We start from the raw sequence: 15588 nt of genomic DNA, 5'->3' as shown, positions 1-15588 counted from the left end.
ATACACAGAGAGAAAGAAGAGGGCAGACATGAACCATTTGTGGTCATTTGTGTGGATTGGTCAGTCAGTTGGCATTTTGTGGCGCACGATGCCTGGAAGCATCTCATTCATTGACCACATTTTTAAATAAACTGTGTTTCTTTGTGTTTAAATTGTGTTTGTACCCTGAATTCAAGAATACAACCGGAGCCAAGAATAGCCCATCATCTCAGCCTCAGCTAGCCACTGCGGTCAATGTTGTCCTGCCGCCCGCCCAGGGAGTGGCCCAGTACAGCTTCCTGCAGCTGAGAATAACCCTCAGTCCAGCATAGAGCCAACAGCCTGCCATTCAACAACACCACATCCGAACCGCTGCTACTTCACAAAACAGCATCACAACCCTTCCACTCAATCTACACTATTCCTTTGATGGCAAAGCTGACTTTTCAACAGCCACATGATCTCACATGATCCTTCAGAAATCATTCTGATATACTGGTTTTGTGCTTATTATTTCACATTATTTTCAATGTTGAAAACAGTTGTGCTGCTTCATATTTTTGTGGAAACTGTGATAATTTTCCAGATACTCCTGTCTCTCACTAAATCCTCATCCTAACTGAAGTATGTCTGTTTCAGAACAAACCATCGGAAGGAATTCTGCATGGCTGAGATCCTGTATCCCAGCGTTTATGACTTGGGCCTTGCATGTGAGCAGGTAATTATGAAACGCCTTTTCAGAAGGGCAGGAGTCCCTGTGCACCCCTCAACAGCAAGGCAGCTGTCCAACACATATCTGACCTGAAGCACGATGTTCACCACATAAACACTTACAATCATTGTTTGAGTTTCCATAAAGTGATTAAATAGCTTCTTTGAACACATCTAAAGTCTGAAGAGGGCCATCAACGGGAATTCTGAGCCCCCTTAGTGTATATTACTCTTGGTTCCTTGCCTTTTTTAAGAATAAAAATCTAAACATATATATATGGCCTGGTGGAGAAAGCACATGTTCTGATATTCTGGGAAAAAAATTGTGGGGAAAAAATAGTGACAGTAAAAACTTTCATATTACTACAAAAAAATCTAAGAATATATATAACAGTTTCCACAAAAATATTAATCAAATATTCAAATGTGATTAAAAAAAATGTTTCTTGATCACCAAATTAGCACATTAGAATGATTTCTAAATGATCATGTGACACTGAAGATTGGAGTAATGACAGATATAAATTACACTTTAAAATATAATAAAATAGAAAACAGTTATTCAAAATTATATTAATATTACTCTATATTACTGTAAATATTACAGTAGGCATTTAGGCATTTTTTTCTCCTTAGTTTGAATTAGTTATCTTACTTCTTGCATTTTATTTAGCTAATTTTCTTTCTCTGTTTCTGTGTATTTCATTCTTAGTTTGTAGATTGTATTTCTCCCTAATGGACTTTGTAAACACCATTTTAAAAGGTGCTATAAAAACAATGCTTTACTTGTCTGTTTCTGTAAACTCATTTGGTTTTGAACTGTGCCATTTAACTGCTTTTGGCCTCCATTTCCATCTTTCCTTTTCTTTTATGGTAAGCTGATTTTTATTTAGTTCTTGACAACATGACTCAATGACTTCTCGTGCCTGTTCAGTGTCAAAACATACCGCAAAGCGATTAGATAATTTTTTTAGAGAGGGTGGAGGGCTTGAAATATTAAAACAACTTGCAACACATTTGTGTGATTTTTATATATAGTGAAATGCACTGAATTAATTATAGAAGAAGAAACCTCTAGAATCGTTTCCACCTTTTCACACAATTAACTACAGTCCTGTCTCGGTCTCAGTGCAAGCTGATTTTAACATTTTCCAGCTTGTGACTTCAACAGTTAATTGAGAAGCATGTTTGCTGTCAACTCTCTGGACACAGGCTGAGAAAGCGCTAAGTGGAGAACAGGAAAGCAGAATTATCAGGGGCTTTAAGGAGGTCGGTGTGCGCCACTGGAGGGAAGGAGCAACAGTCTCAATTATGTGCTGGACAATCCAGTTCACTTGGACTTCTGGGTTTGAGCCAGGCCTCAAAATACTCCCCCAGATACCAGAGGAACTTGCCAAGGCTGCTCCCAGTACCTCAAAGCATGTCACACGCACACATTTCTGAGGTTTGGGTGGGTGGGGGGGCTACTCAATTCAGGCACCAGGCTTGTGTTACTTCAGTTAACAAGAGAAATAGCAGTCTCACATGTGCATTTGCAGGCTTCACTTAACCATTAACAGAAAAAATATTATCCATCTTCTCAAGGACACTTAGGGGAAATTCACTTAAAATATATTTGTGCCTCATGATAGCGTTGTTTATTTGCACATGTTGTCTGCATCGTTTTAATCCCTGAAAATCATGTCATCGCCACTGCAAAATTAGTGCTGCTCACAATTCATGCTTAGAAATACAGACAATGTGTTCCTTCTCAGGAAGTTTAAAAATTTCTGCTGCCATGATCACTAAAAAATGTACACAACCATCCCTTTTCTATGGATGGTAATAGTGATACTAAAGTCGACATGAATTGCTGTTCACAACAATATATTGTGACATATTTCTGATTGAAACGTAATTAATGAAAAATACAAAATATAGGGGGTGGAACTTGTTATTATCAATTCCTGATGGATAGAAAGGAATTCTAGAATGAGTAATTCAGACTGAATGAGTCATGCTTTGACTAAAACAACAGCTAAATAGCTTTTGACCTTTGATTAATGTGATCTGAAATGACGTCAACAAACGAGCAAAAATGATTCAGAGTAAAAGCACGTTTTTATTTCTGAGGATTTACAGTTGGTGTTGAAATAAGATTCCCTAATGTTAAACTAAATCATCAATGAAGGAATTGTGCTTTAATCTGTATGTTGGCCCAGAAATAAATTATTTTTGCTCTACTTAAAGCTGAGAGGAATAATATTTTAGCACCCAACTCTGCTGAAATGAGCTTTAGTTCAGCATTAGAGGATAATATGACATTTTAACACCAACTGTAAAACCACAGCAACAGACACTCTGCCTCTGTCAAGAGACATGCTGTTTTACTGAATCTATCCCATCGAGGGCTTGCATTTTAACACCAATCATTTCACAAGACACAAGTCTGAAATGGAACTGTCTGTGGAAACTTTTTAACACTGAGGTCCTCAGTGAGATAAATGGTATTTCAGCAATGTTTCTTTTGCACGTATTGTTACAGATTGTTCCAGTTCAAGCTGAAGTGCACACACTTAGTACCTCCTTCAGATAAGGAGTCATTGAAGACCCCCTCGATGACCTGGCAGCTGCTTCCATCTCCTCCACAAATACGGCAGCGATCTTCCCGTACATCCGAGCCCAGGATCCGGTCACAGCCCACGTGCTGCAGATGCATACACATATTTAGAGGGGTCAGAGGTCAAGACAAAGGTCACAATATTTACCAGCTAAAAGGAATGTAAAATTAGCAGATATTACACTAAATACATGCAATGTCTGTGTAAAGTTAAATGATAATCTTTATAATAATTATAATCACTTACATGTAATATTACGTACAGTTTTATTACATTTATGTCATGGATTTAGCTGATCTCATGTAAAGTTCAGTTTACTGATTTTCAAACCTAATATACTGTAATTATACTGTTTTAAAGGTCTTTTTACAGTACATTTTTACTAATCTAAAAACACTGTTTTTGCTTTGTTAATATTTTGTCTTGGCTTTAATTTACAGTAAGTTATCATTCATATCTTTCTTGCAAAACTTCAAATACAGAACAAAACATACTCTACTTACAAAGGATGCCTTTCTTGAATGTCGTATACTCAGTAATTAGGCATATCTCTAAAGAAATGAACACTTTTATGGAATTATTTTTCATGCTCTGTTTAATAAATTATGTTTAATATGAAAAAGTTCACATAGTCAAATAACGTATCAGGAAAAGTGTAAAATATTCGACAGCATACATGAACCCATGTGCTCTGCAATAATATTTCCTGCTTAAACTGAAAATGACAGAACAACCATTAGACAGCTGTGTAATAATTAAAAAATTCTGCACTATGACTCCACACCCCATGAACATGTCAAGGGCAAAGCAGATATAAGTGTAAGAATAAGTGATTTTATTGTGCTTTCCGAAGCTTGAAAGCTTCAGTCTATAATTGCAAGGATTGCATGGAAAAAATATCACTACATTCTTCAAAATTCACTCCTATTTTCTTATTATTATCCATAATACTGTAAATTGTTCATAATCAGTAAATCTATTCTGATGTAAGCTGTCTTTATATTTTTTCACGTTTATTATTTAATTTTATTATTATGTGTCTAGAAGCTTCATTACCAAGAAAAACTGTGTGCAAGCAGTCTTTTTGATTCCGATTCTCCTAAGTTTCTTTTTTCTGTCCCTCAGAGAAAACTAAGTCAAGGGCTCTGATGGTTTTAACATATTTAACTAATCACATATATTGACATGTTACTTTTGACAGCCCTAATAGAAACATCAAGGTTTGATGTATAATCCTGAGAGCAATCCCAGAATTTTAGAGATCACAATCCATTTTCACTGACTGCAAGTTTCTCCAAAGGGGCTAAATCTGCACAAAATCCAGACCATTAATGTAGAAACCGAAGAGTCTCTGCTGTCAGTATGTAAAAGGTAACTCACAAAATGAACTCAGTAACCAGCAGACCTAAAACTTTCCAAATCCAGGCCTGTGCAACTTGACAAAATTCCTACTAAAGCTCCAAAGACTCTTGTTGACCTGGCCTAGATTCCAAGGCCTGCAAATGTGTGACCTATTTCCTCACAACAACAATGGTAAGTCAGTGGCCGCTCGGAGCAGGTCGGGCATGTCCTCTGCTGGACCAAACAAGAGCCAAGCTTTGGGACGCTGTTTTTAATGCCTTGTGCTTCAAAGCTATTGCTTTCATTATCAAACCCTTATTGTTTGGAAGCTAAGCCACCATGAGGCTGCAAACACTACTTTGATTTCTCCCCCTGCTGTTCTTTGGTTTTTATATGCACCGTAAATAAGAAAGCAGAGAAATGAGTGAAGGAAGGAGATGGAGGAAGAGAGGAAAGCGAACAGGGAAGGAAAGAAATGGAGAAAGGGTGAGAGCTGACGGCGGGGAGGGAGGGAGAAGTCGCTGTGATCATGTTCAGCTGCGTGTACTGAGGACAGATGGATCTGGGGGGGGTCATCGAGTTCTTGTTGCATTCAGAGCAGAGCAGAACAGGGCTGGACTGAGCTGAACTGTTGATAAAAACAACCACTGGTCTAGACAACAGCGCAAAGATAAACCAGCCCAACTCGCTCCAAAGGCGCACATGCAGCCTGTCCTGTGCAGTACAACCAAACAAAACAGAAAATAAAGTACGCTACAGATTACATTATGAAACATGCTAACGAGCAACATATTTTAAGCCATTTTCACACTTTGTTTGATTGTTTGCGCCAAACCAGAGTTCAGTTCCAGCTCTCTCCAGCTGGTCTCTCTTCTACTAATGGCAGCTGTTCACCACAGTAACTAGCTCATGATTAGTATATGCCAACTTCAATGTTTTGTTCATGTTCTTGTCACTTTCTATTTTCTACCAAAACATGATACAGGACAGCACATGTGTTTAGATGCCGTGGATGTATTACCAAAGGTCATTTATTTTAGGTGCCACCACAAAAGATGGATTTTTGTATTAATTAATTAATTCATCCATTTATTTATAATAATTATTATTATTATTTGTGAAAAAAAAGTAAAATTTTATGGAAAATATAAATAAATATGATCATACTTGTGTATAATAATAATTAGCAGTAGTGGTGGTATATTCCGAATATCGATTCGGATTGTCATCTATTCCCAGTTTCGATTCCAATATGGTTAAAAAAGTCAAACACGCAGATATCAAACAAATTGATTCTGTGTCTCTTTTTGCGAAACATTTAGTTGCTGCTGAATACCATGAACAAAAATCAGCAGTTACATAAAAACTGGGCTTAATTAAGAGCTGTTTGTGTGCAAAATAGAGCTTCACTATTTTGGATAAATTCAGACTTTTTTAAATGGAGGTTGTAGTTCTCTCACCATTCTGAAGAAAAAATATTTAACAACTAAACAAAATGCCATGGAATTTATGAATGAATGATTCAATGACTTGCTTAAGATTTACTTATTTCAAAACTTGAAGAATCAGTGTTTTTGAAAGAATTGCTTGAATGAATGATTCAAAGACAATTTTAACTGCCCCTTTTTGCCGCCTAAAAAAAAATTAAAGATGTGCACACAGGAATTGATAGGTGTCACGGTGCATACAGCGGGGAGGAACGAGGAACACGGAGACAAGGAGTAAACTCAAATATACAGTCTTTAATCCAAACAAGGCAGGTCAGACACACAGGAACACCAGGAGTAACGAGTAGACCAGACAAAAAGGAAACTGAACAGGCAGGAACTTAAATACAAGGGTAAATTAACTACACACAGCTGGAACAGAATAAACTAATCAACTAAACAAGGACAAGAAAATGACCAAATAAGGAAACAGGAACAAACACGGGGAAAACTAAACCAAAACAGATCATAACTGTGACAATAGGTTTATTTGATAGGAATTGATAGGTTTATGTACACTGTAAAAAAAAATCCGTAAAATTTACGGAAAAAAACTGGCAGCTGTGGTTACCAGAATTCTACCGTAAAAAATACGGTAGCAACGTTTTAGGTTTTAACTTAAATTTACAGTTAAATACCGTAATTTCTTTAACTGATATAACCTTAATATACCAACCTATTAAAGTACTGAAATCTGTTTTGTTCCTTTGAAATACACTGATAACCACCAAATGCAGGTGACGATGAGAAAGTCATATGATGAGTCAAAGCCCATCACAAGCAACTTTTAAACAATAGAATATTCAGAAGGTGCACAGTGTCATTCACACAAGCACTAAACACCATCATGGTGAGACTCATTAAACTGAAATATGCTATAAACATTAATTTAACAACATTAAATGTAACATACAACCCTAATAAACATAACCGATAAGAAAAAACTAAGAAGAAACAGTTATTTCAAAGAAAAAAACGTCAAATTCAAACAGAATTTGAAATGGAATGCAGGGAATTCTGGGAACGTCAGTTTACGGTTTTTCCCTGTAAATTTTACAGGAACTTTCCGTTAACCATGTAACAGGTTTTTACCGTAGCATTTTCACAGTTTTTTACCGTTAAAATCACAATCATTTTTTACAGTGTATTATTATTGTTGTTGTTGTTAATAATTTTCCCTTTATAATATAAAAATATACAACATCTGGAAATCATACAGCTATAATGCAACTGTAAAACAATGACATATGATGTAAAACAGGGTTCCTCAAATCTTTCCCTGGAGGGTCAATCTGCTGCAGAGTTTAGCTCCAACCCTGATCAAACTCACCTACCTGTTTCTAATGATCTTGAAGACTTTGATTAGCATGTTCAGGTGTGTTTGATTAGGGTTAGAGCTAAACTCTGCAGGAGTGGGCCAGATTAATACATAACTGACTGATAACTGACTTTGAAGTTTTAAACACATTTTTACTGATGTTTATAAAATTTTCTAACTAAATTTTGCAAAAGCTGGACAACATTTCTTTGGTGACAATTCAGAAAAATATGATTTTTTTTGCAACGTTTAAGTTAACAAAACAATATGTAAAAAATAAAAGAGCAGTGAATGTGAAATTTTCAGAAGTAACACAACACTGGCCTAAAAAGGCAAGTCACTGTTCGGCCAAATGGCACAACAGCAGCGTATCCTTATTGTTGAGGCCTGCCGTTATATAAAATCGCTTTCACACCAACCAAACGATACTGAACTCTGATGTCTATAAAGCTTTAGCATTAAAGCATCTTTAACAGTTAGTGAAAAATGTGGCGAGGAGCAATGAAGTCTTAACAGTTCAGAGCTCTAATTAAATCCAGGATGCTCCATATTGCTATAAAATGTGTTAAGAGATTGGTGGATCTATGTGTCAAGAAGGATTTTTCTCTTCTGTTCTGTCTCTTGCTCTGGCAGAGAGCCACAAACACAAAAACTGGAAAAGCATATTGTACGAGAACTACCATGTAAAACCTCTCAGATATGTATACTTGAAGAAAAGAGTGTGTAACTGTCTCACCTTACACTCGCCATTAACACAAACGTCCAGAGAGTCATCCCTGCAAGGTGTGCCGTCCACCACAGCTGGAGCACGCTCAGTATAGAAGTTATAGCCCTCTGCCAGGCAGTTCAGAGAACATGACTTCACTCCACCTGCAGCCAAAACGTGCAAAAGAGTTGGCAGATACTCAGTAAAACAAGTCTCAAAATAAAAATAAACATGCAACAAGACAAAGGAAGCTAGTTATGCTAAACATCAGCCTAAACTGATGTTTATACTGATGTCATAAAATCTACAAAGCTACTAAGTGTACATGTGGTATGTGGGACAGAAATTTAATATGACACATTCTAATGCTAAAGCCATTATGCTCTCTTTTCTTGTACAGAACTGATTCCTCATGTGTTATGCATTGTTAACTTTACAACATTACACAACGGCAAAACAAACTTGAAAACAAAACTGTTGGCAAATTCGCTCCACACTTTAATGCGCCTCCAACAATGGAGACACGTGAACGGAGTATTTCATGCAGCCAAACAGAGCTTTATAACTATACTAACTCTGTGGAACGGCCGCCAGCACTCTGTAGAGCTCCATGGCTGCATGTGGTATTTTATTGAGCTTGTGGGGTTTATGTAAGTTAGTTTATTCTTCCATTGCTGTTACATCCTTGAGTAGCAGAAGGGGAGAGCGGTCCGGGCACATTTTAGATGGTTTGCTTATAGATAAAGCAGCTGAAACGCACACACACACACACACAAACACACTTGCTTTATTCCCCTGTCTTCTCTGTAACTACAAATTTGAGGAACAAAGAATAAAGCAGGATGGAGGGAAAAACAGCCTCTCCCAGCACATTCCCTGAGAGACAAAGAAGAAACATGCAACTCACATGATGGGTGAGGAAAGGAGAGTAAGAGGAGACTGATGAAATGGATAGAAGCCTGTCTGAAATCAAAAGTATCAATCAAATGTTTGGGGTCTTTTCATAAGAATCTGTTAAGCCCATCAAGGCTGCATTTACTTAATCAAAAATACAGTAAAAACAGAACTATATTTTTAAGATGTAGTGTATTACTGTGATGCAAAGATGAATTTTCAGCAGCTATTACTCCAGTTTTGGTCATATTATCCTCTAGAAATCATTCTAATATGCTGATTTGGTGCTTAAGAAACACTTCTGATTACTATCAATGTTAAAAATAGTTGTGCTGCTTAATATTTTTGTGCAAACCATGATCGATTTTTTAAAATCAGGATTCTTTCAAGAACAGCATTTATTTGGAAAAGTTTTATTGCATTCGTTTGCAAAGAATTTTGCAACATTATAAATATGTTTAGTCACATTTGCTCAATTTAATGCATCTTTGCAAAATAAAAGTATTAGTTTGTTTAAAAAAAAAAATCTTACTGAGCTCAAACTTACCTACATACACAACTAGTATTCTAGTCATCCAAAAATTTTTTATGTCAGCTAGTTTATCTAGATTAAATGTATTTTATTTATCTATATTAGATGTTTTATTACAGATATGCATTTTTAATATTGATATTTTGAGTGGCCATACTTAAATGAGCATGCTTAAAAGTTAATAATTTGCATTATAAAAAAAAATCAAAATTTTGCTTAGGAAACGGCATCAAGTCAAAAATTCTATGAACTACAGAGTTGATTCTAGGAACACACTGTATTCTCTTCCATTCCGTCATTCTCTGTCGTTTTTTTTAAAGCAAGGATGCATCTTATATAAATGCCACCCAAGAAATGGGGTCAGGTCAACCTGAACCAGCCAAACTATACAGTTGATCTATTTTTCATTTTGTTATCTAGTCATTACAGCGACCCAGGGTCTAGTCAATTTGAAAAATATAGTTTTGAACTTGACTAACATTTAAAAAGTAAAAGACTAAAAAAAGACATGAAAGGTGGTAAAGAGAGCTCGAAAGAACAAAAGAGGAACATACTGTACTTTAATGTAGTGTTTAAAAGTGCAGAACTCACACACTATACTCTTTATTAGTCATGTGACAGAGAACAAGGAGTTGACTGGTACCAGTACGTGATTTTGTCCCTACTCTAGGCCTCCTTTATATTACGCTTGACAAGCTGGTGGGTCTGAACCCATTCCCCTTGCCTGTACCTGGCAGCGGTGGTGTTAAAACTCTGCATAATCTCACTTTGGCTGTCTAAGAACCACTTGCCTTATCAGCAGGATCACATCTACCACAGTCTTGGCGTTAAATAATAACTGTTCCACTAAACGTGTTTTATAAATCTAAAGGGGGCAGTTTTTTGAGCTGCTGGCCAATTTTCTGTTAGTGTTGGACTAATTTGATAAGGTCCTGGGTGCCTGTGAAAACATATACTGAAGCAGGCTTACGATGGAAACTGCACATCCCATGAGGCTTGGCTCTGGAAGAGCATAGGTATATTTTTGAGGTGGTTAGAAGAAGGCTTCACTGGAGTGTATGGGTTTCAGGAGTTTCTTGCGAGAGAGTGTACAACTAGAACATGACAAATTGTAACTCACAATGCAATGTGCTTGACCTGAACTTCAGCAAGTGATGAAGTGTGATTTTAATCTTTTCTGGACTCATAAAAAAACTGCTCTGTATTTTATGCATTTTTATTTTTTATGCAGTACATCACTGTATGCTTCATACAGCATCGTTGTTAATGAACTGAACTTCTTTTAGTAGAACAATAAAATTCAAATGATTAAACTTAAATAATGTTCATTGCACTTGTTTTTATAAAGTCATGTCAACGTTATTCTTAATTAAGACAACTTCACAAATACGTCCACAAAACTTAAATTATGTTTATTGCACTTGTTTTATAAGTCCTGTCAACTTAATCCTAAATTAAGACATCTTCACAATTTAAGTTCACAAAACTTAATATTTTAAGGCAGCACGAACACTTACTTTAAGTTGAAAAAAAAATGACAGTGCAGGCTACATTTACAAGCACCCTTATAAATGCGATTAAGGCAATAAGTTGGAGCTCATGCAAACAGAACCCTATGATTATGATAATAATAATCATAATAACTATATTAATAACTAAAAGTCTGTGAAAGTGATTTTGTGCCTCTTTGGGATGGCACAATAAATGTAAAGTATATTATTATAAATATAGTAATATAAAAACAAACTAATTGACTAACAATAAACATCTATATGCTACCTTACCCTACAGCAGGGTAAAACAGCAGTCTGGCACTTATTTTAACAGCTGCAAGGGATTTCCATTGTAAAATGAGCTGACTTGATGAAAGCAGCGCTTGTAGCCTGCAGTGGGCTTCTCTCTGTAAGCCATTATGTTATTGGAGGGGCAGATTAAAGGCAGTTATGTCCTTGACGTCCAGCTTCACACTCATCAAAAGCAGGACTTTAAACCAGGGATTCTGGGAAGTTGGCAGTTTGCAGCCTGGCATATGGATGCCAGATTGTTATCTGCAGTTTCTTTTTTTCTCATTATCTCTCTCTCACATCTGTCCTGGACCTGCTCCAGTGCAGAGGCTGGTTCTTTGGAGCATGGTGGTCCAGTCCTAATATCTAAACCACCTTCCAAAGCCCAAAACAGTCTTAAACAACAACAACTGAGCTCTTAAACATCCCCATAATCAGGAAAGATGTAGGTAGGTAACTAAGAGATCACGTTATTCTGTTTAGTTCTTAGCACAAACATTTGCATTAGTTCAAGGGATGCACCCTTATGATAGAAGTATTTATATTTTGAATCCAGCATTAGATCTCAATCTACATTTTGTGAGAATGATTACAAAAAAGTCTCCCCTTAATAGCCCACAAAAGCCCACATCTGTGTGTTTCAAATTACACCAAAAATATGTACAGTGGAAAACTGCTTTTAATTTTTAAACAGACTCAACTGCAGGAAATCTTTCTTATATTACAATCATTTAATAAATGTCACACAACCTGGAGCCACTGGAATAATATAAACATGTTGTTAACAATGATGAATAAATAATATAACAAATGTATTGTGCATTAATGCATTAAATAATGTTATCTAATGGGACTGAATTGTAAAGTATTATCAAAAAGAATAAATATCATATGGGCTGTGTGTAAACATTTAATTCTATTGTGCTTAACAAAATGTACACCAACTAGAAATAATGTAGGGTCCCATGAATAACATTTGAATATAATTTAGTGACCTGTTTTACTTATCAGAAAGATTCAGTAACATTAAAATGTCACATTTGTAAAGCAATACCAATATGGTGTTGATATATTTCACATCCTTATATTGTTCATTTGGTAGGCGCTTTTATCCAAAGAGACTTACAGTGCATTTAGGGAAAGGGAAGGGGAAGTGGTGTGTGGCCAAGTATGGTGACCCATACTCAGAATTTGTGCTCTGCATTTAACCCATCCAAAGTGCACACACAGTAGTGAACATACACCCGGAGCAGAATATAATGCAGAACTGTAGTAGTTCAGAGTAATCGAAGTGACACAACCAGTGTATCTCAGAAAAGGTGATATAAAGGGCTGTGTACTTACCACCCCTGTATGGTTTCCAGGTGTAGAATTTCCCCCGGAAGGGAACACTGTCAAAGTCCGAGCACTGAATCTCCCGAAAATCCTGAGATCCGGCCGGGCACTCCTAATCCACACACAAATCAGTCAGTCTGAGCATATAGTGGAGCATGTGGAGCTGTGAATCGATTTCTTCTACTGGAGTATGTCTACTCATTTAGAGGTTTAATATTTTGCCAAATGCACCCTAATTTTCAGTCATGTCATCTAATGTAGAACAGAATCCATCCACAAACAAACCAAAGTTCTAAGTGGGATATGTGCAAATTTGTAAGTATTTGAAGAAATACTTCATACAGACATACAGGCAGACAGATAAACACAAATGGAGTCAGTAAGTGATGTGTGGGTATCAAACTCACATCAATGTTGCAGGACCTGAAGCGCTTCCTCTCTCCCAGACAATATTTTCCTCCAACTGTTGGCCTGGATCCACACAAGGACAGGCATCAGACACATCTTAGTGTAATTTCAATGTAACTCTCAATTACACAATCATTCTGCTCAAGTTCACTTCAGCCAGACATCTTCTGTGTTTGTGTCGATCTGTTAGTTTTTCCGATTTTCCCTGGCATGTCATCAAACTAGGTTCACTGAGTACAACAGGCTGAGCCTAAGAACATTATGAATCATCAAATCACTCAAATATACTAAACAAAAAAAAAAAAACTATGTCCAAACTTTTGGGGTTGGTAATATATTTTTTTCATGTTTTTGAAAGAAGCTTCTTATGCTCACCAAAGCACATTTATTTGATCAAAAATACAGAAAAACAGTAACATTGTGAAGTTTCAAATAACTACACAATATTATAATTGAAAATAACTGTTTTCTAATACATACGTCAAATGTATTTTATTCCTGTGCTGGTAAAGCAGCCATTGCTCCAGTCTTTAGTGTCACATGATCCTTCAGAAACAATTCTAATATGCTGATAGGTGCTCAACAAAAAACAATAATGAAAACAATTATTTGAAATGTAAATCTTTTGTGAGGGTTAAGGTTAAATCCAACTGACCCCAAACTTCTGAACTATTTTATAGTATCTACATTATCTGTATACATAAAATACTTGGATGCCCAACTACACTGCACAAAATACCGTATCCAATATTGCAACATGTTTGACTTAACCTTCTATTTTTGTTGTGATAAATAAACCATAAGTAATATCAACCCCAATTTCTTGCATCTAATTTTTTATATTTGATTAGTTGAGACATTTTTATGCAATTATTTTTAGATGCTTTAAAGGGACTATTCAGCCAAAATGAAAATTCTGTCATCATTTACTTAGCCTCAAGTTGGTCCAAACCTGTATGAATTTCTTTCTTATGTTAGGGATAGGCTTCTGTCCAGTTGACGGTAGCCAATGACTTTCATGGTATTTTTTCCATACTGTGGCTTCCATACATTGTCCTAATTGCTATTGTCAACTTGTCTGGTTGCCAACATTCTTTAAAATATCTTATTTTGTGTTCAACACAAGAAAGAAGCTCATGCAGGTTTTGGAACGAGCAGAGGGTGAGTAAATGATGACAATTTTTATTTTACAACATTATGAGGAAATGTGACAATGTAGATTTTTTCCCCTTACTATTTAGGTAGCATACAGTTCAGTATTCAGTTCAGTTCACCATTAGGAACACTGCCATTCACACAATGTAGCATATTACCATTGTCGTTGACTAATACCGCCAGTGATCTGTCCAATCAAACAGTGTTAATCAATCACATGACCCTGACTCACCTGGGGCTGTCACAATGGCGAATAGAAGACGAGACTCCGCCCCCACAGGTGCGACTACACTCCTCCCATGGCGACCAGTGGCCCCATCCACCATCTACCCCCTCTGGACGTGTTCCATATGGCACACACATTCTTTTGTAGCACCACTAATAAAAAAACTGCATTAATCAACATAAAATATGTGATATCTGGCAACCCAAAAACTATCTGCCAACTTATTTTATTATATATATTAAATTGAATTTAAAAGCATCACTCACTTTTTTTTTTTGTCAAAGAATGCATTACTACTTACCTACTACATTCAAACTATTTCATTATGAAATATGACCTACCTATCAAGCCAAAAAAATGTTTCCTGAGCCTTGACATAGCTGTGTTGTGTTCTTCCTGGTCTGTTCCAAGAATTCCCTGTGCTTACCCCTTTTTCGATGGTGCTGGTCTGACATATGGTGCCCTCGGCTGCTGGGATGCTACTGGTGATGCAACGATTCCCTTTACTCATGCACCAAAGCTCACTGCACACTTCCTGAAAACACACATACACACAAGCCACTAAACAAAACTCCAGATAATGTGGGGGAAAACAGACATTAAGAGACACTCACGAGACTGAAGAAATGTGTGGAAAGAGTAGAAGTTGGACATTCCTACACCAAACAATATCCTCCGACATGGCTATGTGGTTGCTAAGATGTTCTGAGTGTTTTTAGTATGTTTTAACAGTTATACCATGGTACGTTTTTGTTTCTGTCACATCTCATGATGTATATCGGATGTCCTCAGATCAGATGTAAAGAACACACTGCACTGCAGACCAACCTAATAACTTCCTGCTTTATTAGACTACATAGTTACAGTGAGAGCTGAACTAGTGTGTTATCCTCCTCCACATGTTCAGTTTCCTGCATTGGTATCCCATAAAGCAGTAAAAACCTAAAGCTTGACTCAACAAGAGCAGAAATAGCACACTTTACATACTGAGCTCTGACTCCACTGTGGGTCTGTGGAGGTGTAAGGGTCAGCCTTGGCTGGCAGAGAATAGAGCCGCAAACCAAAGAGAAGCAAACTTTTGACCAACTTTTGGTTTTGGACAAAAGTGGCAG

General features: G+C 36.6%; 1 protein-coding gene across 2 annotated transcripts in view; it reads right to left on the bottom strand.

The window, feature by feature from the left end:
- The window catches only part of LOC306849656 (A disintegrin and metalloproteinase with thrombospondin motifs 10-like), a 59696-nt gene that overhangs the window by 10505 nt on the left and 33603 nt on the right, over window positions 1-15588 (bottom strand). For both annotated transcript variants that reach the window (XM_079384840.1, XM_079384841.1), the window contains 6 exons: window positions 14904-15011; window positions 14483-14628; window positions 13095-13158; window positions 12697-12799; window positions 8173-8306; window positions 3253-3376 (listed from right to left, as the gene is read on the bottom strand). In XM_079384840.1, coding sequence (XP_079240966.1) covers window positions 3253-3376; window positions 8173-8306; window positions 12697-12799; window positions 13095-13158; window positions 14483-14628; window positions 14904-15011 — 679 coding nt within the window. The remainder of the gene's footprint in view (window positions 1-3252; window positions 3377-8172; window positions 8307-12696; window positions 12800-13094; window positions 13159-14482; window positions 14629-14903; window positions 15012-15588) is intronic.

Source organism: Barbus barbus (genome assembly GCF_936440315.1).
Source record: "Barbus barbus genome assembly, chromosome: 29".
Taxonomy (NCBI): Eukaryota; Metazoa; Chordata; class Actinopteri; order Cypriniformes; family Cyprinidae; genus Barbus; species Barbus barbus.
This window is presented reverse-complemented; position numbering and strand designations above follow the sequence as displayed.